The sequence below is a fragment of the Microchirus variegatus genome (genome assembly GCF_963457635.1).
Source record: "Microchirus variegatus genome assembly, chromosome: 14".
Taxonomy (NCBI): domain Eukaryota; kingdom Metazoa; phylum Chordata; class Actinopteri; order Pleuronectiformes; family Soleidae; genus Microchirus; species Microchirus variegatus.
The window spans coordinates 17553421-17576215 of NC_139815.1; the positions used below are offsets into that span (position 1 = coordinate 17553421).

Here is a 22795-nt window from a genome sequence, read left to right on the forward strand (position 1 = left end):
ATTTTTTATTGTTGTATAGTTTTGTTCCTTTGCTGTCATTCTTTTGATGCACTGGCCTTAATTTATTGGTTTGTGTTCTCGCATTCTCTTGTTTTCTCCCTTTACTGTTGTGTTGTTTGACTGTTGATATGTGTATTTGTTGTCTCCCAGTCTCACATCTCTTCTTCTCTGCTCTCCTCTGTCCCCTATTTTCCTTTCACCCCAACCAGTCTAGGCAGACGGCTGCACATCTTTGAGTCTGGTGCTGCCAGAGATTTCTTTCTGTTAAAAGGTTTGTTTCCTCTCTCTCTCTCTCTATAGTCTTTACTCATTGTGTGATCTGTTGAGCTTCTTTCTTTCCTGCTATTATAAGTGCTATTATAAATAAACACCAAGTTTATTATTATTAGGTAAGCTAAGCTAAGATAAAAATAAGAAATTTACAGTGTCGCAGCAGCAAAGACAGTAAAGATAAAGGTAATGAATAATAAACCTGCATTTTCACATCTGTGAATGTACAATATAGAAAAATATCTACAATAAGACTATAAAGGTTAAAAAAATAATATGAATGCACATTATAGACAATAATATGTACAGTATGGGCTTGATATTTACGGTATATTGAACATGAGATATTGTTCATTATTTGTAAAGTATACTGTATATTTTTTGAAGATGATATTAATTGCAAGAGTGAAATTCATAATTTAATCCAACTACACTGTATCAATGTGTTCAAACTTGTAAACAGCACCTTGACAACTGTGTGCGGCATTTGCAGCATAAAGCGAAACAAAGTGTCACAGGGCTTATATAGATAATTAAAAATGTCTTATCATAACATTTTTTATTGTTTGTATTTTAAACTTTTATTTTATTGATGACAAAACTGTAGATACATGCCACACACACACAGAACACAGGTGTGGGTATATATGACTTCTTTGCGAATGCTGAAAATGATTTCTGCTAATTCTTAGAAGCACAGGTGGGGACAAAAGGCTGGACAACAGGGGGATAATAAGAACTGCAGCTAACTGAACAATGGCGTTCCACCTCAGATGTCCTATTCTCTTTCCATTAAACAGACAGGACACATGTTTATGCTTATATTATTTATACAGAGGAGCTAGAGATTAAAATGCAGTAGTAATGAGTAGTGGAGTTACAATTTAATTATCCTGAATACATTTAAAAAAAAAACATTTGAGTAATATTATTAAAGGAAACTGTGTTCTGCTTCATCCGTTTATCAGACAATGACAAGCTGCAGTGTTCGTGCGCGGTTGTGTGATTATTATAGGGTATTAAAGTGTCTACCAATTGTGTGTGTGATGACTGAGCATGTGGGTTTGAGTGGGTGTTTGGCAGCAACAAACAGTGACTCAGTCTATTGCCTGAGGCCTTAATTGAGGCATCAATTAAAGCAGTTAATGAGTTTATTTAATGAGATGAAAACTCTGGTTGTGTTTCTGACATTTGACTACGCAGACTGGGCTGTTCCAACCAGAACAGCCACACGTCTTTGTCTGCTTTGTTCACTTTCACACATAAAAATGTGTTTTGAATAATCCCCTTCCTCTCACTTTTTTTTTTCTCCCTTTTCACCCAATAATTTTACTCTGTGTTGGACATTTTTATGCCACTACGATGGTGACAGCCATGGCTGAAGCATCATGTAATCAGGTTTACAGCCTGTATAGCTCAGTACCATTCTTGTGAGCCTGAGATCTCTCAAGAAGATCTTGAGGATATCCTTTCAAACCTGGTTCAAACTATAGGATCGAAGGATGAAATGATTGATGCCTTATGAATCAGGACAAAGGCCTTTCTGCATGTTCTCCCTGTGTGTGTGTGTGTGTGTGTGTGTGTGTGGGGGGGGGGGGGGTTCTTCTCTGGTTTGCTTCCACAGTCCAAATTGACCGGAGGTGTGAGTGTGAGAGTGGCTGGTTGTTTATGTGCCCCTGTGATGGACTGGCCACCTGTCCACGGTGTGACCCCGCCTTTTCGCCCTATGTCAGCTGTGATTAGCACCAGCGCCCCCTGGGACCCTCATATGGAGGATAAAGCAGTAGAAGACGAATGAATGAGTGAATGTATGACATCACCCCCAAGAGAATTCTATCAAATTTGGGTCAAAAATTCACTTAGACTCGAATATTAGTTGTTTAGACTATTATTAACTGCTTAGATTTGGTTTACAGAAGGTCAAATGTCACGCCGGGCTCTCAAAACACGTCTCCTTCCAGGCTGCAGCGCCACGGCTTAGGAATGCACTTCCCTTGTCTTTTACGTTGCCTTGAGTATGCTGATTCATTTAAGAAAGCATTGCAAATAAATCTGTTTGACATGCTTTTAGTCCGAGTTGAATGGCTCTTATTGTCCGACTGATTGTTGTTTCATTTATATTTACACTGGTCTTAAAAAAAATCTAATTTCTATTGAGTCCACTTCCCCATAATCTTGTTTTATGTGCACCATTTTATCTGCTGTAAAGCACTTTGTGATTTATATCTGTTTGCTTGCTTTTTTGGCCTGTTGTCCTTCAAATTCATTTTACGTCAAGATTATGCATGCTGTATGAGTCTGAAAAAGAAATGTGTAGACTGAAGCTGTCGGGCCAGTGGAGACATAGAACTGCTGAGGGCTAATTCTAGTTACATAAGTATAATAAGCCACAAACATTTAGATCTAACTATTATGTCTTACTTTGGGTGCACACAAAAAGGTTAGTTAATGTGCAAGTGCCACTAATAACACAAGACCTGTGTGTTTGTGTAATTTGTCCTGTGTTGTGCAGCAGACGGTGGGACCATGAAGACTGTGGTGGCTCTGCTGCTGCTCTGTCTGTGCGATCCTGGACAGAGCGACTGCCAGACGGACTGTCTGTCCTGCAGCAACATCCTGCCCAAACAGCTCAATTTCAACACCATGGTGAGGAACACACACACACACACACACACACCCGAATAGAACATGCAATCAAACATAAACGTCAAACCTAATGACATATCTTAAGGTGTGTAGTTTAAACTGCCATGCCAATGTTCAATTCTGACTCATTTCGTTACACTTAACGGACCAAAACCAAAAAGCACATTTTTAAAATAAAAAATCATGCACCACAAAGAGACAAAACTGGACTCATTTTCTACACAAATACACAAAATCATAAAGCATTTTCTGTCCAAGGGCTCTTTTAATTACAGATAAAGTGGAATTTCCCCTCGTGCAGCCTCCATGTATCAACCCTGTCCTCTCCTCCATCTCCCTCACTATCTTAGTTAAACAAAATACTCTTTGAATTTTAATTTGTTTTGGCGAAACGGTTCCTGGGGATAGATGTGTCTCCTCTCAGCGCTCATGCCTGCTGGTTGTTTTTTTTGTATCTCTGCGTGCGTGGCATGTCTGTGTCACAGGCTGTTCGGCCGAGAAAAAAAACATTAAGTGAACGTTTAAGTGGTTAAAGTATTTTGCGCCGTCTCTGCCTCTTGATTTTAAAGGTCACACACAATGACATCTGTCATCTGCAGACGCCTGTCCCTTTTACACCCCCAGACCTCCTCCTTCTTTTTTTTATTTCCATCTTTGCTCCCTGGTTGAAAGACATATAAATTCTGCAGAAATCAATGGGCGGAGCAGAGGTACTGTGATTAGCTCACTCCACAGATATCCAAGATATAAACTGTCAAGCCCAGAAAGCCAATCAATATTTGCCTGTTAAGAGGGGAGTTAAGGACTTTGCACTCAAACAACCCTTACAAGAGGATTTGAATAAAACATGACATGCACAATCTAGATTTTTGTCACAAAAGACAAATTTTTTCTTTAAAAAGCAAGATATAATTCATCATAAGTGACGTTTGCTACACCTGCACCTTTCCTGTACAGTCTGGTCAACAATGACATTGAAAACTGTTCATAATTCTGCAAACAGATGGACTGACAGACAGAAATCCTAAAAAAATATAATATATAACCCCATAGGCGGAGGTAAACATGTCCCTCTCATTTTTTATGTTTCCCTTGTTTGGCATTTCCATATTAGACACTAACATACGGTTTAAAGGTTCAGTATGCAACGTTCTGCTTCACAAGATATCAGGACACAACTGTGACCCAAGTCAGAGAAAACTCCAAAGCACTCTTGTCTGAATAATTAAAATACTATTAATGTATTTGCATAGTCATATTCATAACACTTGAACATTTTCCTTAGGTGTTAATTGTGTCCGGGCCAGTTTTGGCCCATAGAGTTTCTGTGTTTAGATTGTTACAACAAGTCAACAAAGTACAACTGTTTAAACAAGGCACAATTCTGAGTGAGTATAGTTTTAGTACTCAATTAAACTTTTTAGAGTTCAAATGTTCTTTGTAATGTGAATTCTGTGATATGGTTTGATTCCAGAAAATAAATCAAAGATTGTATCTGTCTCTGTCAGGTGTGTCTGATTGAGTGTGAAGGCAACATCTCCCCAGCCCTGTCCTGGGACTTCTGTCAAAGGGCTCTGTCGTCACCGGTGTCCTCTCTTACTGGTCCTACGCGGAAAAGATCTCAAGAGGAGGTGGAGGTCCTGTTTCCAGAGGAGGAAGAGCAAGTGGAGGGAGGTATATTGCTGCCCATTGCGTTGCAAAGATACGATCACGTGACCCAGGCATTTGGGGTGGACAAGAGGGATTTGGCGGCCAAGGGCAGCCAGCTGAACACTGCCTACAATTCCCAGAATGCCCTGTCCCTTGAGGATGAATACGAGGAGGAAGAAGGGCAGGAGGAAAGGGGTGCTGACATCTCAGCGAGGGGACATGAAGACGTAGGGCTGAGCTTCTCCAAGAGGTTTGGTGGTTTCGTCAAAGGGAGGCACGGCTACAAGAAGCTGATGTCTCCAGGAAGATCGTACCAGAAGAGATACGGTGGCTTCATTGGCATCCGTAAGTCAGCCCGCAAGTGGAACAACCAAAAACGTTTCAGTGAGTTTCTGAAGCAGTATCTGGGTATGAGCTCCCGGGCCACCGAATTCAACAGCGTGTCAGAGGACCTAACCCAACAGAATGAGATTTAGCAGAGTGCACCTTTAAGCCAACGTCATAAAAGAAGTCCCTGGGGGTATTTTCATGTGTATTACAATCACCAGTGTGACACACTTTAACCAGTGACACCAAAACTGATCTGTTGATATCGATTCATTTACCAAAAAGTGAAGTAAACTTCTGAAACACTGTAATCCCTGATGCTTTCCAGGCTTCTTGTACACATGGATAAACTGGTTTCATGTTTTATTTTATTAGATGCGCAAGCACTTGCTGAACGTTGCCAAAGGGGGAATCCTTAAGAGTCCTTGATTGTTTTGCAGCAAAACAAAGGTAAATCAACAATAAAAACAACAACAAAAAAATGATTATTGCATTTGTGATTCCATCTATTTGCATATTCATGTCTGTGCTGGGTCACGTATATAACCTGGTGTCTCCTAACACTAAACTATCTAAAGCATCTGTTATCAAATCTAGCAGGATTTGATGTACAGCTCAGTCTTTGTGAAAGGGCGACACCATTTCGTGGTTATAGGTAAAGTCAGCGGTAATGTAGTGATGTAAAACACACCGATTTATAACTGTGCCAAAAATACCCTGACAAAATGGTGACAGGCAGCTTTAATTGAAATATCTCCACTTCAATTTGGTACAATAGTAAACTCAAATACTGCACAGCAATGAACAGCCATGCAAATACAGTAAAACTATTGATGTCCTGCACAAGATAAAGTGGCAGCATCATCTCTGACTGGCTGTCCTGTCCAGATTCCTACATGTACAAACAGTATTTGATATTTTTTGTCTCTTAACTGTAACGTGTGCAATGTTTTATGTCCATTATGAGAACTTGTAAATAGCTCAATTCAAACATGTCAATAAAAATAGTTTGCTATTTCCTTTGTGGCTTGTCATGCAGCAACTGTTGTGTATCCCTTATTTCACGATTGTTTGTCTAATAACAATTAGGTAAAACGGTTATTAATAAACATTTCACTCAAATGCTCACTATATAATGAACTTAGAATTATTAATTATATAAAAGAATAACATTTCTCCACATTAATAACTTATGACTCACCTATTAAAGCACCAGCAGCGAGCTTTAATGACCATGAGCCCTTCTTTTAGGGTGACTCTTTATTATTTTAATAATCACAGACATTTTATTTTTATTTAAAAGAAACTGATGAATAAATACAAATCAAATAGATCACAAATGCTACGTCCACAACAGAGAAAGTCGTCATCCATGCGAGCATGTTCTGGAGTGTTTAAAGGCTTCATTCATGAAAAAAGCACTCACAATAATTACTCCTGAGAACATGTTGTATTTCTTCCTTTGGTAAGTACTGTCACTGCCACAACTATGTAGACTTCTTCCATAACATACAGGCTTTTGGCGCCCCTTAGTGGACACTACTGTACACATACAGTGCATGCATATTTGAACGTACAGTACTTAATAAATGTATTAGACCACCTACAAGGCAAATAATAAAACTTAATTCACCTTTTTATTCCCAAATTTGAGGCGGCTCACTGGGTCAGAAACGAATCAAGCATAACATTTGACCACTAAAACAATTTTTTCTGTTCAGGAATGCGAGTCAATAACTATAATTTGACATCCCAATCAAGAAATAATAATGTTCTTTACTATTTTTTCTGTTTTTCATGTGAAGCAGTACATTTGAAAATTTATGGACAACAATTATCATTTGTTGTTTGACTGAGTATTTAATCACTTTTTCAAATCTTTTGACTGTTTTCATTTTTTTAAACCATCTAACATTACTCAACTGTTTACAGTCAACTCAGTAAATGAAAACATCGTGGAAGTCACAAACAGTGTCTTTAAAAATAACGTTTGTGGTTTTTATCACTTCCAGGGTTGAACAGCAGATGGCAGTGTATGACAGAGCGGATTTAGAAATGATGGAATCAACTCAGTACAATTTTAAAAACTGAGACAATAAATTAACAATTACAAATATTTTTTACACATTACACGTTATAATAACATACATAAATGCTCTGAGATGCCAGCGGATTGATATGATTTTATTTTGAAAGTTTTAAGCGGAACTAAGTCCATCTTGTTTTTTGAGGTTGACTTGTGTGCCGGGCGCTGCTGAGCTGCACCCAAACAGGACTTTTGTGTTGTACGACAACACCACCCCCTGGTTTCAGTCCTGTCATTCAGTAAGATATCACTGCGTCTGGAATTGGCTGATTCCGTGAGTTTTCTGTCGCCATAAACAATTTAATAAAGTCTCTCAACGACGCTTACGCAGTAGCCAGTGGTGTTGCTTTGGTTAGCTTTTCGTTAGCCAAAGCTATGCTTGCTAGCTGCAGTGCCTATCATGCTAACTGTAACTCAGTGAGCTTAAACAAAACAAAACCCGAAAACGTCAGAAAAATCTATCAAAAGTTTAATAATCTAGATGAGGGACACTGCACTTACACTTTTAACCGAAAGCACAATGATAATTCAATGTACCGCATGCTGTAACTACGTGTACTGCTAAGGTGTTATTGCAGTCATGATATAGTGCGAATATCAGTCGGAAATATCCCTGTGACAGCTGAACGACCAAAAGCAAGTCAACCTTGAAGGCTTCCCAGGCCCCTGCCTTCCCCAAGTCAAAGTGTCTGTGTATGAACTGTCAACCAGGTTTAGTTATTCATACACCAACCTGATTGATAGCAATCATTGGACCAAAGACACCTACCAAAACAACTAACTCAATGTGTCCTCATCAAACTTAGATTGTGACATTTCGATTAGTGACAGTTATAATAACCTTGAAATAAAAAATTTAATCCAAGGTTTTTAAATTTTTTAAAAATAAATATATAATATAATTGTTTAGCTTTTTAGACATAAATATGTATATATCATTGATTCATAATCGCACAAAACAATATATATACATCACTTGTTTCAGCTCTTATTCTGAATACATAATCAGTTTGTGTGTGTGCAGAAAGCGCAGCTATGGGCAGCTGTGTGCGGAGCTCCAGGGCTCTGTCCCCTGTCCTGCTCCCCCGGCTGCTGCTTCCTCACATGGGCTACAGACCGGCAGGCAGGAGCCTCTGGACATCTCCCACTTGCATGACTGTCAACGGAGACTCCCAGCTGCTCCCGCTGCCCAGCCAGGCCCGGGTGGTTATCTGTGGAGGGGGCATCGTGGGAACATCAGTAGCTTATCACCTGGCCAAACTGGGCTGGACTGACATCGTGCTCCTGGAACAGGGCAGGTAAGATATTGTGTCATGATGTATTTGGAATGTGTGACATGTAAGAGGTGGTAGCTCAGCAGTTCCAACTCTACCACCTTTCCTGACATCGTAAATACTCATGGACAGGAATAAATTCACTTTCTAAATTATGACGCACTGTATAATCACAATAAGAATTGTCAGTTTAGCTGTATTCTGCTAATGCTATATTTTCTGTTCTGTTGACAGACTTGGTGCTGGAACAACTAGGCTATGCGCTGGTATTGTCAGTGTGGCAAAGCCCATAGCTATTGAATGTCAAATGGCCAACTACTCCATTAGTCTTTACCAGCAGCTGGAGGAGGAAACGGGGATCAGAACAGGTCTGTTGCATGATTTTAAGCAAATGCCTACTCATATATACTTGTATATTCATTGCATGGTATTTAAGTGTAGTCATACTTACAATAATGTTTTGTTTTTGCTCTGTCCAATACTAGATTGATAATAGCTGTACAGCTTTGAGTTTGAAAGCAGTTGTTTTGACTTTGTTTTGTATTTGACTGATGAATAACCTTGAATATTGTGAAACATGTTGACTCACTTCATTTTGGTTTTGGTATGTGTGTGTTTGTATGTCAGGCTATGTGAACACGGGGTCTTTATGTCTTGCACAAAATCAGGATCGCTTCATCTCTCTGAAACGCCTGGCATCCCGACTCAAGTAAGACATGAGAGCCTTTAGTCGTTATTATATGGATAGACCTTTTTCCTCATATGTGGCCCGGTGTTTTTGAATTAATATTAATATTAATATAAAAATCAAGACACTCCTTGATTCTGACTTTGCTATTTGAGGACAGAAACATTTTGCCTTATGGCAATATGCTGTTAGACATAGACATATTACTTTTATTCTTTGACTGGACTGTTGCATTGCTGGTAGAAAAATCACACCAGTGATCATGTCCAATATCTTTGTCTTCTACTTAACTCTGTGCTTATCTTTCTTCACATAAAAAAAGCAAAATCAATTAATCTATTGTAGATTTTTTGAAGATATTTTATGTAACAAGAGTTACACTTCACACACCTTCTGTCTTAATATTAAGCCTTGGTCTGTATTCTCTATACTCTGTTCTCAGGGTCATGGGGATCAGCTGTAACATCATTAAACCTAAAGAGATAGCAAAACTACACCCTCTTGTCAATATCCATGACCTGGTAGGGGCACTCCACCTGCCTTCAGATGCTGTGGTGTCTCCACCTGAAGTTAATCATGCTTTGGCTGTGGCTTCTGCTGGACAAGGTAACTCAGAACTAGCCACTGCACAACTGATAATGGTATACTTTAGAAAATGTTTAATCAGCAGTGCTGTGCGTTGACTTCCTTTTGCCATCTACTTCCATTCTTCCTTCTTCTGCCCTTTGCCCTATCCTACTTCTCATTGTCTTTTCAGGGGTTCAGATCCTGGACCGGACAAGTGTTCAGCAGGTTCTGGTGGAGAAGGGTCATGTGAAGGCGGTGGAGACTGACAGGGGCTCAATTGCGTGTGAATACTTTGTCAACTGTGCTGGACAAGTAAACGTTGCATTGTATTTGTGAAATACGTCAACAGTTCTTTATGCCAACATAAATCTTTGCTTCTGAGGTTGCCTTGACATGTTTGTTTTGTCTGTCTCTGTTCCAGTGGGCCTATGAGTTGGGCCAGGCTAGTGAGATGAAGGTGTCTGTTCCTCTTCATGGCTGTGAACACTTCTACCTACTCACAAAACCTCTGCAGGAGCCACTACCAGGGACCACACCAGGTCTTGCACATGAAACTTCCCCTATGTCTGATTTAAAAAAAAAAAAAAAAAATCATGCTTGTAATAAGCAAACAACACTGCAAGCATTGATCAATTATTATTATTTTTTTTTAAATGAAACCCATAGGTATTAATTGACATAGGGTGTTGATACATGTCTGATACATGATGTCATTGCAGCACTGTTTGCTCATATAAACAAATCTTTATAACTGACTCTGTACTTAATGAGTACTTTCACCAGTAATAATATTGCAGCAGTGTTATCCTGCGTGTTGATGTCAATGTAATGGGGTTTTGTGTTTGCAACAAACATTCCCTGAGAAGATGATCTGACTGGGTTGTGTCTTGTCTCCAGTGGTGATTGATATGGATGGCAGGATATATGCACGGCCATGGCAGGGCGGAATTCTGTCTGGGGGCTTTGAGAAGAACCCCAAACCTATCTTCACTGAGGGCCGTAACCAGCTGGAGATCCAGAACATGCAGGAGGACTGGGACCACTTTGGTAAATGAGAGAGGGAGGGATTAGAGGCAATAATTTATTATTCCATTGATAAATTTATATTGTTGATTAAAGAAAGAAAAATATCTCGTTCAGACATCTTGCAAGATCAGTGCTTTTAAAGTCTTCTGAATATTTGTTTCATGCTGTTAATTTCACTATAAACAAAGTCCTAAACACAGACACACCTGTTGTTTGGCCTTGGCCTTTCTCCAGTAATCTGAGATCCCTCACTCATTTGACAGGTTTGAGTAAAGACGGCAGTGAATCACCAACTAACCTTGAACTGCATACACATACAGGCTAAACTGTCATGTTTCTTTCTTCAGTTAAATATTCAATTACAATTTTTTTGCATGTAAAATTTCCCTTTTATTGATTTGCAAGGCTGTGATGCAATCTAAGAAAAAAATTGAAATTGAGGTAAATTATCTACTTGACAGAATTAGAGTAAAGAGAGGAACTGCATAGTGTAACTTCTAGAAGCCCTGCCCTTGAGGTTGTCGTAACTGTGTCGGCTGCCACGTAGGAAACTCTGCTGGTCTGTTTATGGCACAATGTGGGAAAAGGTTTCACTTCCTGTTGTGCAGCAGGAGGTTGGGCGAGTTAAGTCTCTCACACCACGATGGGATTTAGTAGTAAATCAAAAAGCAAATAAACACACTCAACTATTAAAAAAAAAATAAACACACTCAACTATTAAAAAAATAGATAAATAAAATAAAAATATAATAATAATGTTTTGTGACCAGAAGCAGTGTGGTCAATGGGAATCATGGTGTATTGAAAACACTGTATATTAACGCTATTTGTTTTCTGACTCCAGAGCCAATGCTTAATTCTCTGCTGAGGAGAATGCCGGGTCTGGAGTCAGCTGAGATCTTTCAGCTGGTCAACTGTCCAGAGTCCTTCACCCCTGATATGCGCTGTCTGATGGGGGAGACGCAGGGCATCTCTGGCTACTATGTACTGGCAGGGATGAACTCCTCTGGTTTGGCTTTTGCTGGAGGAGCTGGCAAGTAAGAATGGGTCAAGTGTATTTTTAAGAGAATATCATATGTTGCTGAACATAACTAAATATTTTTAAAGGCTGAGGTGCACTTTATTTACACCTGAATTAATTACTCAGAAAACTCATGGAAATAATTCCTTATCATCAGGATGTGGAAATGTTTTGGTTTGATTGCAATGACACACAAATGTTTTTTTTGCGTGTGACTTGGTTTAAAGGTATCTGGCAGAGTGGATGACCTATGGTTACCCCACGGCTAACGTTTGGCCACTGGACATCAAACGCTTTGGTAACCTGCAGAGCAGCCGAACCTTCCTGAGACATAGAGTCATGGAAGTCATGCGTGAGTAGTGGAACACTTTGGGATTGTGCTCAGTTATTGAATTAATTAGAGGAATATAATACGAATATTGCACCTGTTATGAGGGAGTGAAAGATCATTTAAAAGTAAGAACTAATGTTCTCTTGAGACTAAGTAGAAAATTACCTGCCATTGATGATGCATCAAAGGTCATGGAAATGGGACAAAAGTAATAAAAGCAATAAACCATGAATAAAACTTGGATAGTTTCGATTATTTAACCATCAGGGTAGATAGATTATGAAAGTAGTTGTGATGATGTATGTTGTACCCTGCAATGCTAATAATTATGTGAATTGATATTATTTTGTTCACCTTTGCTCTTCGTCTGATTAGGCCTTTGCTTCCTCAGGCCTTGGGCCACATTGGAATTGTGTGCGCAGTACGTTTTTATTTTCATTCAGGCACACATTAGATTAGAGCAGCCTCACTGCCTCTGTCGGACACACCTGAACTGTGCTGCTATTCTTCAGAATAAGAGCTCTCACCTATTTTATATGTTATCTGTCCATAGTTCACAGCAAAAGAGACATTAACAATTGTATCTGACCACAGGTCAGTGTATCTTTACCCGGAATCCATTCCATTTTTAATTTATTTTTAAATACTTGCACTCAACTAAATGTGTGCATTAGTGTCTTAAGAATAATTTTATGGCCAAAAATCCTATGTACTATGTAATAGCAGGAAAAGAGTAGTCATCATGCAGTGCACGCATATACAATGGCCCAAGCATAAGTGTGTGTGTGTGTGTGTGTGTGTTCAGCTTTGATGTATGAACTGAAGGTTCCTCGCTGGGACTTTCAGACTGGACGTCAACTCAGGACCAGCCCTCTGTATGACCGCCTGGATACCCAGGGAGCTCGGTGGATGGAGAAACATGGCTTTGAAAGGCCCAAATACTTTGTTCCTCATGGGAAAGGTAAATGTTACTGAATAGCAATGCTGCAACCTACATCATCAAGGCTTTTCTGCCAATAGAGTTGACATGACACCAGTAATTATATTGTATGTTCTGATACAGGTCCTTCACATTACTTTGCTCTCTGTAAGTTGAGCAAAGTAATGTGAAGGATGTTGGTCTAGATGATATTTGAAGGATGGTTACTGTTAATTTTCACTGTAATACAGAACCTCAGTACATACTTTAGATCAAGTCACATGCTGATAAATACATACATAATACACAATAATAATATAGTTGCACAAATATTAATACCATACACTGTGAAATATTTAGGGCTTTTATCAAGCATATGATTTCGCTAAAACATTGTGCTGCATTGTTTTTGTCATTGTGCGATATTATAACACACAATTTATATTGTCATAACTCTTAGGAACCCAATGAACTGTATATCCTTAAAGCATACCCAGATTAAATGCCATATGTTTGTGTGTTTGTAGATCTGCTGTCTCTGGACCAGAGTAAGACCTTTTACAAACCAGACTGGTTTGACATTGTTGGAGCAGAAGTGAAATGCTGCAAAGAGGCCGTGTGTGTCATTGACATGTCCTCCTTCACCAAGTTTGAGCTGACTGTGAGTCACGATGCCCTGTTGACAACTGACCTGAAGGACCACATACGTTCAGACCTTGTATTAATGTCCACCCTGAGGAATCCAATCACACTGACATGCATCCTGTATGGATCCACATGTGGCTTCTCCTGTCCCATATTCACTGACGTCATGTCTGTTAGAAGGAACAAAATACTGCCTTTAGAGGTGTGTTTGCTGTCAATGTGTGTGTAAGTGACAGGAAGAGAGGGTAGGAAAAGGAGCTGAGTGTAAAAAATCACTACACTGCTGTCACATGAAACAGGGCTTGTGAATGGAGTGGCCCGAAGTCCACTCACGACAGATTGGTTCACTCAGGATAAATGTTAATACAGGATCAGAATGGGGTCATAAAGGCTGTTCATTGCTCCTCTGATGTGTTTCCCAAGTCTAAACTCTCTCGTCTCTCCTGATGTCCCAGTCAACAGGAGACCAGGCTCTTGAGCTGCTGCAACACCTATGTGCCAATGACCTGGACGTCCCCGTTGGACACATCGTCCACACCGGCATGTTGAATGAGAGAGGAGGATATGAGAATGACTGCAGTGTAGTCCGCATCAGCAAGAACAGGTTTGAAAGACTTTGAGAATACCACGACATGGCCCACGGTTTTAAATCACCATTCAAATGAAGTTACATTGTTCTTCTCTCCTGTGCAGCTACTTCATCATCTCTCCAACGGATCAGCAGGTCCACTGTTGGCACTGGATAAAGAAACACATGCCCAGTGACCCTAAGCTCCACCTAGAGGATGTTAGCTGGAAGTACACATGTAAGCACACGTCGTCATTTATTAGGTCTACTCCATTTCCAAACTTTTTTGAGGATATCTAGTAAACACATTTAATAATGAGTTCATATATTAATAATACTGGTTTACCTGGGTCTGATCTAAACTGCGCGTATTGTTTTCTCATCTTCAGCTTTAAATCTTATTGGCCCCCGTGCTATGGATGTTTTGGCTGAGCTGTCATATGTTCCTATGACACCCGACCACTTCCCCTCCATGTTCTGTAAGGTAGGAAACGGACATCATTACTCACACGTTACATTATGATTGTAATGTCTGGTTATTCTGACATTGACAGGTCATTGACAATGTGTGTTTACAGGAAATGAGTGTGGGCTATGCTAATGGGATCAGAGTGATGAGCATGACTCACACTGGGGAGCCGGGCTTCATGCTCTACATCCCCATTGAGGTGCGACCCACAGACACTCAAATGTTATGTGTTTACCAATCCACAGGATTGTTTGCGAGCTTTTAGAAAACACTCTATATACTGCACAGTACAGTAACTCTAACATCAGTTTTTTGTCTACTGTTCCCTACAGTATGCACTGCACGTGTACAATGAAGTGATGTCAGTGGGCCAGAAGTACGGAATTCGTAATGCAGGATACTACGCACTGCGCAGCCTACGCATAGAGAAGTTCTTTGCCTTCTGGGGTCAGGACCTCGACACTTTCACCACCCCACTGGAGTGTGGACGAGAGTTCAGGGTGAAGTTTGACCAGGTCTGTTGCCAGTTCATCTGTAACCACATCATGCTATCATGCCTGACTGTCAGAATATATAGTATAAGTATAACCGCATGGTACAATGTAATACATTGTTTAAATGTATTTAATTCTAATTCTAACTAAGACTAGCATCGTATAATGCTATAATAGTGATTCTGTTGTGTAACACACACAAAGGAGAGAGAGAGAAAACGTGTCAAGTTGTGTACACACACGTCTCCACTCTAAATATCTGCTGACCCCCATAGCTTGTCACAACCGTTTAACATTTAAAGACGGCATTACCCTGAGTTTTTTTTTCCGCAAAAGATGATGGATGGTTCTCCCATAAGGTGTGAAGTAATTTCATCACACACAGCTGAGTGACTGCTCACACCCTTCAGGGAGGGGATGAGAGTGTTACCTTATGCTGCACTTTCTGTCGTAGACGACTGATAAATATCAGCTCATACCGCTATATTACAAACTAGTCTTTTAAGTCACTTCCTGTTTTTGCTCAAAAAACACCAGCTCTTCGCTGTTAAGGTGGTTTTGGTAAAGAGATTTAACGATAGTATCAGTACTGTCAGGCTGTTATTTCAGCCTATTACCTCATGTTCTCGCTTAAGTTGTTATGGAACATTTTAGTTTTACTTTAAGTAGACGAGAAAGGAGCAAAACAAGATTTATACCACCTCCTTTACTGGAACCTTCAACATATGGGTTGTAGTCTCTGCTGAAATAAAAGGAGAATGTCATCAGACTGTACCTGCAGGCACAACAGGTGGCCCCGAAACCAGTGGAACATCAGGTTTGCTCTCTGCTGCAAGTATCCATCATGTGTTATTGAGGAAATGTGTGAAATGGGGCCTTTACACAGCAGCCATTTATTGTTATTGCAGGGAAAGCACAGGTGTTACCGTGGCTCTGTTCAGTTTATGTAAGTCGGGACAGTATGACAGTGAACCAGCATGCACTCTGAATCTGAGGAAGTATAATGGAACTTGGCCATCATTAATTTTATTATTTACACCTACTGTGACCTGTCAAATTGGCAGCTGTGCAGAGGGTCCATTAAGAAGCTGTGGTTCCCTGGTGCTGTGGTATTCACCCTGACAGTTGTGTCATGTGTGAATATGTTCAAATTTTTTTTCCTGTCATCTTCCCACACTCCTTAATGTCACACTCTTCTTGTTTCTGCCACCCCCCCTCTTCTCCTGTTTTGTCTTCCTGCCACCATCAGGACACAGATTTCCTTGGCCGTGAGGCGCTGTTGCAGCAGCGTCAGGATGGTGTGTTTCGGCGGTTTGTCATGCTGGTTCTGGAGGATCATGACACTGAGCTGGACCTTTGGCCATGGTGGGGAGAGCCCATCTACTGTAACGGTCAGCTGGCTGGAGCGACCACAAGCAGCGCCTACAGTTATACCCTGGAGCGCCATGTCTGCCTTGGCTTTGTATCTCCGCCACCAAGTCCAGAGGGGCTCCCCACACCCATCACCCCGGACTTCATCAACCGCGGTGATTATGAGGTAGACATTGCTGGCCAGCGCTACCCAGCCAAAGCCAAACTCTACCCTTTCAGCTCCCTTTTCACACAGCAAAAACGCCGCAAGGAAGACATGGAGCTTAGCAACCTCCATGGGAAGTGATGCAGAGTAACAGAAATCCTTCTGATTGCCTCAGCACCAGTTGCTGCTGTCATACTCCTCACCAAATCCACTCCTGCACTAACCTTGCTGTACCAACCTATCACTCCCTCTTTATGCCTCATCCTCAGAGGGCTATTGGTACAATCACTCCTTGTCCCTTTGGTGTTTAACCTCTATGTTGCATCTCCCTCTTTCAAAGTGCAATATTTAACAGCACCCGGGTGCTTGAGCTCATCTGCACTTCTTTTTAAGATCAGTCTTCCTTTTACACACGAACACAGTGCACTCCGTCTCAGAGACGTGTTCACTGGGACAATCTGCAGTTAGGTGTCTTTGTCAAGGTGACACCAACACTAGCTCATGAGAATTGATTTCACTTTGTTCACTTTAACCCACCTAGAAGGGAAAGCGACAATCTTCTGCAATTTGGATTTTCAGACACTTTGAGGTTTCGAATGCCTACATAGTCAGTGTAGACATGACATGACTCCATTTTTAATGTAAATTTGCTGCTTTAAAGAATGTGTAACAATATTCCATCCCCACAACATTATGCTTAACATTGAAGGGAACACATCTTTTTTAGTCAATGGGGAAACATTAAACCATTTCCTAATGTGCCGCCTATAAATCCTCTGCCTGTTCTGTTGAAAAAACAAAACAAAAACCCCAAAAAGGCTACTTAAAGCATCCTTGTACCTCCCCCCACCAACTCTCCACTGTTGTTATTCTGCTGTTAAATTTGCAGTAATATAATCCAACCTATTATTTATGTCCTTTGAGCGTTTGGTGTCAGCATTGCTCTTCTGATGCTGAGGTGTTTTTTTTGTTTGTTTTTTTCATTTCGTTGATGTGCGGTTGAATGCGTGACATTATGTCGTGTGTGTGACCCATAGATGAGGAAAATTGGGATGGAGAAGCTGGGTCTGCAGCTTTAATCCCAGATGTGTTGGTTGGAGCCCACAATTTTCAGACGTTCGTGATATGAGTTTTACTTGAGTTAAGATGTTTGTGTAAAGGAAGGCGTTCATTGCTATGTGAAATAAACTATAATGTATTTTTGTATAGCTAGTGTCTATAAAATTTCTATTTTCTCTACTGCATCTTTTTATCTATATAACTTTTAAATTATGTCAGCTGGATGATCTATTATTCTTACAGTTGTGCGTAATATTAAATGCTCTGACTTGGGTCAGGGAGATCTCCCTACCATTGTAAGACTGTTGGAAGGCACTTTAGCAAAATTATTAGTATGAACACACTTTGTTATTTACAGTATCCCATTGTTTTCCTGGTGTCAATGGGCTCTACACTAAACTGTGTGTTCACCTGGTGGGAATCTGAAGTTTAGTGTGACCTGCTAAAGAAGAGCGCAAACATCCCTCTGATAACATACACACGGAGTGCCTTGCTTTAAGATGGTAGAAGATTAAAGGCAAATGTGTGATCCAAACAAAGGTTCTAGCAGCCTTGCTGTGACCCTCTCTCCGACACATTGAGATGGACACACATTTCAGCGAGAGTATTTGCTGAATGTGTCAAGGGCCATTGATGATCCAACTAAATATTTAGAAAATTACAGGTTGGTCCTTTATTTGCTCAGTTTAAGTACCAAGTTTGTTTTTTGTTTTTTTCTGTAAATCATCTTGATCTTGAGCAGCAGCAGTAGTTTATTTCAGGCCTGTGTGAAGCACTTTCACCTCTGAGAGAAAAACTCAGCAGCTTTCAATTTAAACGGGATGAGGAGCTGCTGTTATGCTGCCAACAAGAATATAGAAGGCCTATTTACATCCTGATACTTGGTTTAAGGTGGGTCGATTACTTGTTTCCTGACATCTCTGGCGTTTTGGCTGCAGATGTAAAATGTTCAAAATGAGTCTGTGACGGTGGTGTTTGCTCTGGGTAGGTTCAGGTTAACCACCTCATTGGGTAGTAATCTTTTAGGATACATTAGTGTGCAGCCACAACTTAAATTGTACAATGCATTGTCAACAGATGACACATTTGGCCAGATGACATTGGTGGCTTAATGCCACTTGCTTTATGAATTTGTTCAATGTCAGATACTTATGTGTACAAAGGGCTTTTTTTTTCCTCATGTGCACTTTATGTTTTGCGGGAAAAAAAGGTTTTTATATTAAATCAAAGTGTGTGCTTGTGAGTACAATGAATTAACAACAGTCTTTGTATGAGTAGTCTGTTTAAGTGTTGACCAGTGCTTTGGCCCTGACCTGATGAGATGCATCTCTTCAACACTAAATGGCAACACTAGACTTTGTTGTTGCAATTTACCATTCTCTAAAGGTGATGTTCAGTTCATATGTGTATTGAGTGAGACTCCATAATCATATTTGTACACCGTCTTACTCTTCTTATCACATTAATGTACATTGGTGTGAATTTAAGATCAAGATAAGAACGGAGAAAATGACTGTTAAGTCTGTGGATGCTGGCGTTATTTGTCTCAAACGCACATAAAAAAGCAAAGACCTTGACAATAGTTTACTGCATGTTTGTCTCTTATGCTTTGTGTTTCCATTTCTTCTCACACTGAAGTGTAAATCCAGCCATCCCCCAAAGCTTTCACACTGTTGTTTGTATCATATCAAACAGATGTTTTGCCGTCTAGTGGTACATATAAAGAGAAATGTGTTCATACCAGAAGGTTCAGTTTGCATCATCTGTTCTGTGTGTTTGTGTGTCTGTGTCCTACATGGTGCCATCAGTCCGCTTCTGTGCCGCCTGCTGTCAAACATCTTAGTGCCTGTGGTGAGACTGAAGGCTCTTTCATGTGTCACCTGTCGCAGCAGAGAATGTCACACACCTGTTCTATGCTCAATGTTGTCAAAAAAACAATTTATTAGCAGATTACACACGACACAATGGCTTCGGTTGCAGTGCATTATGGTTCGAGAATCACATTCTTCTGGCCTTGCGTGGGCGGCATCCGTTGTGTGGCACGGGGGTTTCGTCGGTGATGGATACCACGTTCAGGCCTCCCATCGTCAAGCCTTTGATTGCCGACTGCACAACAGAGATAGAATAATTAATTAACGGGAACAGATCAATATGTCGGTGGCTCCTTAAACTCAAGTGTCAGCTATGAATTATGAACTTTTATTTGTTTGTCCTATTCACAATTACATCAACACAACAGTGTTAGTCCAACAAGATGCAAAACCTCTACATCCTGTTGTGTCATGATCCCACTGAGCACCTTTAAACTTAAACTTGAGGAACTTAAAAAGTAAAACCCAACACAAAGGAAGAAAGACTACGTCATATGTTCATATACCGACTGTGTATCTAGCTCTCTTTGCTCTCAGATAAAGCTGAAATCGGGTTAATATTGGAAATTTAAAGTGTTTTCACTGGTTGTCAGACAAAACTCTCTGAAGAGGTTGCATGGAGCATTGGAAAATCTAATTTATACCCTAAACAAATAATGAATGGAATGTTTATGGACATAAATTGTAGCAGCAACATCACTCAAAAGAGATTTACATTGGATAAAAAGGATTTTCTGAATGTCTGTTGATAAAACACAAACTTACCTGACGTCCAGGACCAATACCTTTGATCACAACACGAACATACGTCACTCCCTTTGCTGTGGCTTTCTGTTATGAGCAAGAGAAAATAGAGAATTAATTTGCATTTTTTCAATTTAAGTCAACTCACTGAATAGTTTCCCTTTTTTGTGTGTGTCTGTACATAGACAGGGATGACTTCCGTCCTCATGGTCACAGTGGCTGACACACTGACACCTTTTGATTATTTTAAAAGAGGTGAAGGACTGAAGGTCATGACTTTATGCTTGTGTGATGCCATTTTAAGGTTAAACAGAAACACTCTTAATGAAAAAGTTGGTAGTTTTTTATTATTCCATAATGAAAGAAAAAAAAGGACAAATTGATCTAAGTTGACCAGACTTTTTACTCACTAATAAAATCTTGTTAAAATGTCCTTTTCATTTTATTTTCAGTAACAATTCAATTTAGAGGTATATTTTGTTCTACTATTTCCCAAACCTATATTATAAAAGCCATTTCCTCAAATTTACCATCTCCAGTTTGATAACTGCGTGGAAAAATGTGGCCTTAACTCTGTTCTGTTTCTAAATAAGGCTAACACAAAGACTAAATGAGCTTTTTAACAGCAACAGCTCCACTCTATCATTGTCCTTAGAGAGGAAAAGCTTTACAACAAACATTTCAGCTTCAAAAATTACAGGTTGTTAAATTGAACGCGGAAGCATCAAGAGCTGAAATCACCTTGTATTCACACAATAAGACAGACTGTCTTTTCACACAAAAGACAACACCTCTACTGTCGTATACCTTGTTGTGCAACTGTCCTTGAGCAAGACACCAAGCTTCCAACCTGCTGTCTTACAGTAAATGACAAGAGTCGGAGAAAAATATGAGAACTTACTGCGGCAGCAGAGATGCCTGTAACCTGAGCAGCGATCGGCGTTGACTTCTTGATGTTCTTGAAACCTTCTGTTCCGCAAGATGCCCTGGCCATCGACTGTCCCGCACTGTCTGTCAGCTGGATGTGTGTGCTGGGACAGGACGGAACAGGTTAGTGGGTCAGCGACTCATAACTGATTAAAAAATTAAAATTTGAATTTAACATTTTCAATTAACGGATGTATTTCATACTACACATGACAAACTGCACGGTCCATTTAACTTTTTACATGTGTTTGACCCCAGGGGCCTCATCAAGACATGTAAATATTTTACATTTTACATGTTTTATGTGTTGTGTTAACTCTTACTTATTGTAATGTTTAGTTTAGTTGTTTGCATTTGAGCTGCACATAATATTTCCAGAAAGGATTATATTATAATCCTTTTTGGAAACAGATCTTTATCATAGTAAATTCATATGCTCGGGAGATGACAACTAAGGCTCATTACATAGATCTAATTAATTAAAGATTATTATTACAAAGAAAACCCATGTAGAGCAACTTTCCATAACATACTGCAAGTCCAGGGAAAATACTTCTATAATAATATAAGCATATGTGTTACAATAATGTATAATTCTTCCTGTTTACTGTCAAATTTCTATTTTCCACTTACTTGTTGTATGTGGCTTTAATGTTCACGATTGGTAAATCCTCAAACTTTTTTCCACCCCATCTCAGAGCACTGTCTTGACCAGGCAGAGGAGGAAAAGTGCTGAATTCTGTGGTTTGCTCAGGGTCAGAGGAGGATGGTGAAGTTTGTTGAAGTCTGACAGCACTGCTGCATAGTGTTCTCTGCAGGCCGCTGCTTATAAAGACAGAGAGATATTAGCAACACCTTCACAAACCAGCGTCCTTAATTTAATTACCAGTTAATATGTGCTTTAGGCATGCTGTTAAATGACAGACTATATACAAAAACAGACCGTCTTTAGCACCGTTTGCCTGAAGCTAACAAGGATGCTAGTAAGATAGACCAAAGAAACACTTACACAGAGCTTCCACTTGCATTCAGTGAGGCGACCAACTGGCGGCATACGTTGTTAACTAATACACAATTTAATTTATACATATTGTATACGTTTACCAACAAATTCACAGCCAGATATTTAGATGATTTTCAGACAGCAAACGTGACATTGGGGGCGCTGTAACTACAGAGCGTACCACTATTAGCTTTATTTTTAGGGGTGGTGAATTCATAATATTACAACTATGATGATAAATACATGCGGCACTCGCAAGCTCGATCGTGAATTTTGACAATTGAAATACTGGATATTTGATAATATCGACACAGCACGTATCTTTTTTTGAATTTCAAATGGTTTAATTACTTCACTATACCCCCACTTCTGTCAGAATAGACTGTCCGTTTTCCTGCATAGGATTATGGGTAAATGTTGCCTTCACGTTCAAATCAAAACCTCGTAAATATAAAATGACAAAGACCGCGTCGAGCAGTCGCTTAAATCGCTGGTGTAAAATCAACCTTGTGCTCCAGATAATCGCAATAGAACAATGTATATAAAACACACAAATGTGGATTTATGTTTGGTATGTTGGTTGGCCATATAGTTGAATAGTTACGACACGTATTGATCTACACTCCAAACCAGTTGGTGGCGTAAAACCTCACACACATTGAACGTAGCAAAAAAAGATGGCTGCGCCGTGTGG

The 22795-nt window shown here is 39.9% G+C and overlaps 3 protein-coding genes across 4 annotated transcripts; 2 read left to right on the top strand and 1 right to left on the bottom strand.

Annotated features, from left to right (window-relative positions):
* Positions 1-2796: 2796 nt before the first annotated feature.
* pnoca (prepronociceptin a) lies at positions 2797-5042 on the top strand (the record flags this gene model as incomplete). Its single annotated transcript, XM_083900986.1, has 2 exons — positions 2797-2916; positions 4425-5042. The coding sequence occupies 2 exons, from the start codon at positions 2797-2799 to the stop codon at positions 5040-5042; spliced, it is 738 nt and encodes a 245-aa protein (XP_083757112.1).
* Positions 5043-7139: 2097 nt separating this feature from the next.
* Positions 7140-19209, top strand: pdpr (pyruvate dehydrogenase phosphatase regulatory subunit). 2 transcript variants are annotated; one of them, XM_083901059.1, is made up of 18 exons: positions 7140-7218; positions 8004-8277; positions 8488-8621; positions 8881-8962; positions 9384-9547; positions 9699-9820; positions 9930-10047; positions 10406-10555; positions 11379-11571; positions 11783-11907; positions 12692-12847; positions 13333-13466; positions 13906-14054; positions 14144-14256; positions 14408-14502; positions 14597-14686; positions 14820-15002; positions 16231-19209. In XM_083901059.1, exons 2-18 carry the CDS (start codon positions 8015-8017, stop codon positions 16636-16638), a joined length of 2679 nt encoding a protein of 892 aa, XP_083757185.1. In that variant the 5' UTR covers positions 7140-7218; positions 8004-8014; the 3' UTR covers positions 16639-19209. The 2 variants fall into 2 exon arrangements, with proteins under 2 accessions (XP_083757185.1, XP_083757184.1); XM_083901058.1 differs by having other exon boundaries at positions 7159-7253.
* Positions 19210-19503: 294 nt separating this feature from the next.
* Positions 19504-22249, bottom strand: mrps11 (mitochondrial ribosomal protein S11). Its single transcript, XM_083900684.1, has 5 exons — positions 22108-22249; positions 21732-21920; positions 21073-21202; positions 20193-20258; positions 19504-19662 (listed from the first exon to the last, which is right to left on the bottom strand). The coding sequence occupies exons 1-5, from the start codon at positions 22185-22187 to the stop codon at positions 19555-19557; spliced, it is 573 nt and encodes a 190-aa protein (XP_083756810.1). The 5' UTR covers positions 22188-22249; the 3' UTR covers positions 19504-19554.
* Positions 22250-22795: the final 546 nt, after the last annotated feature.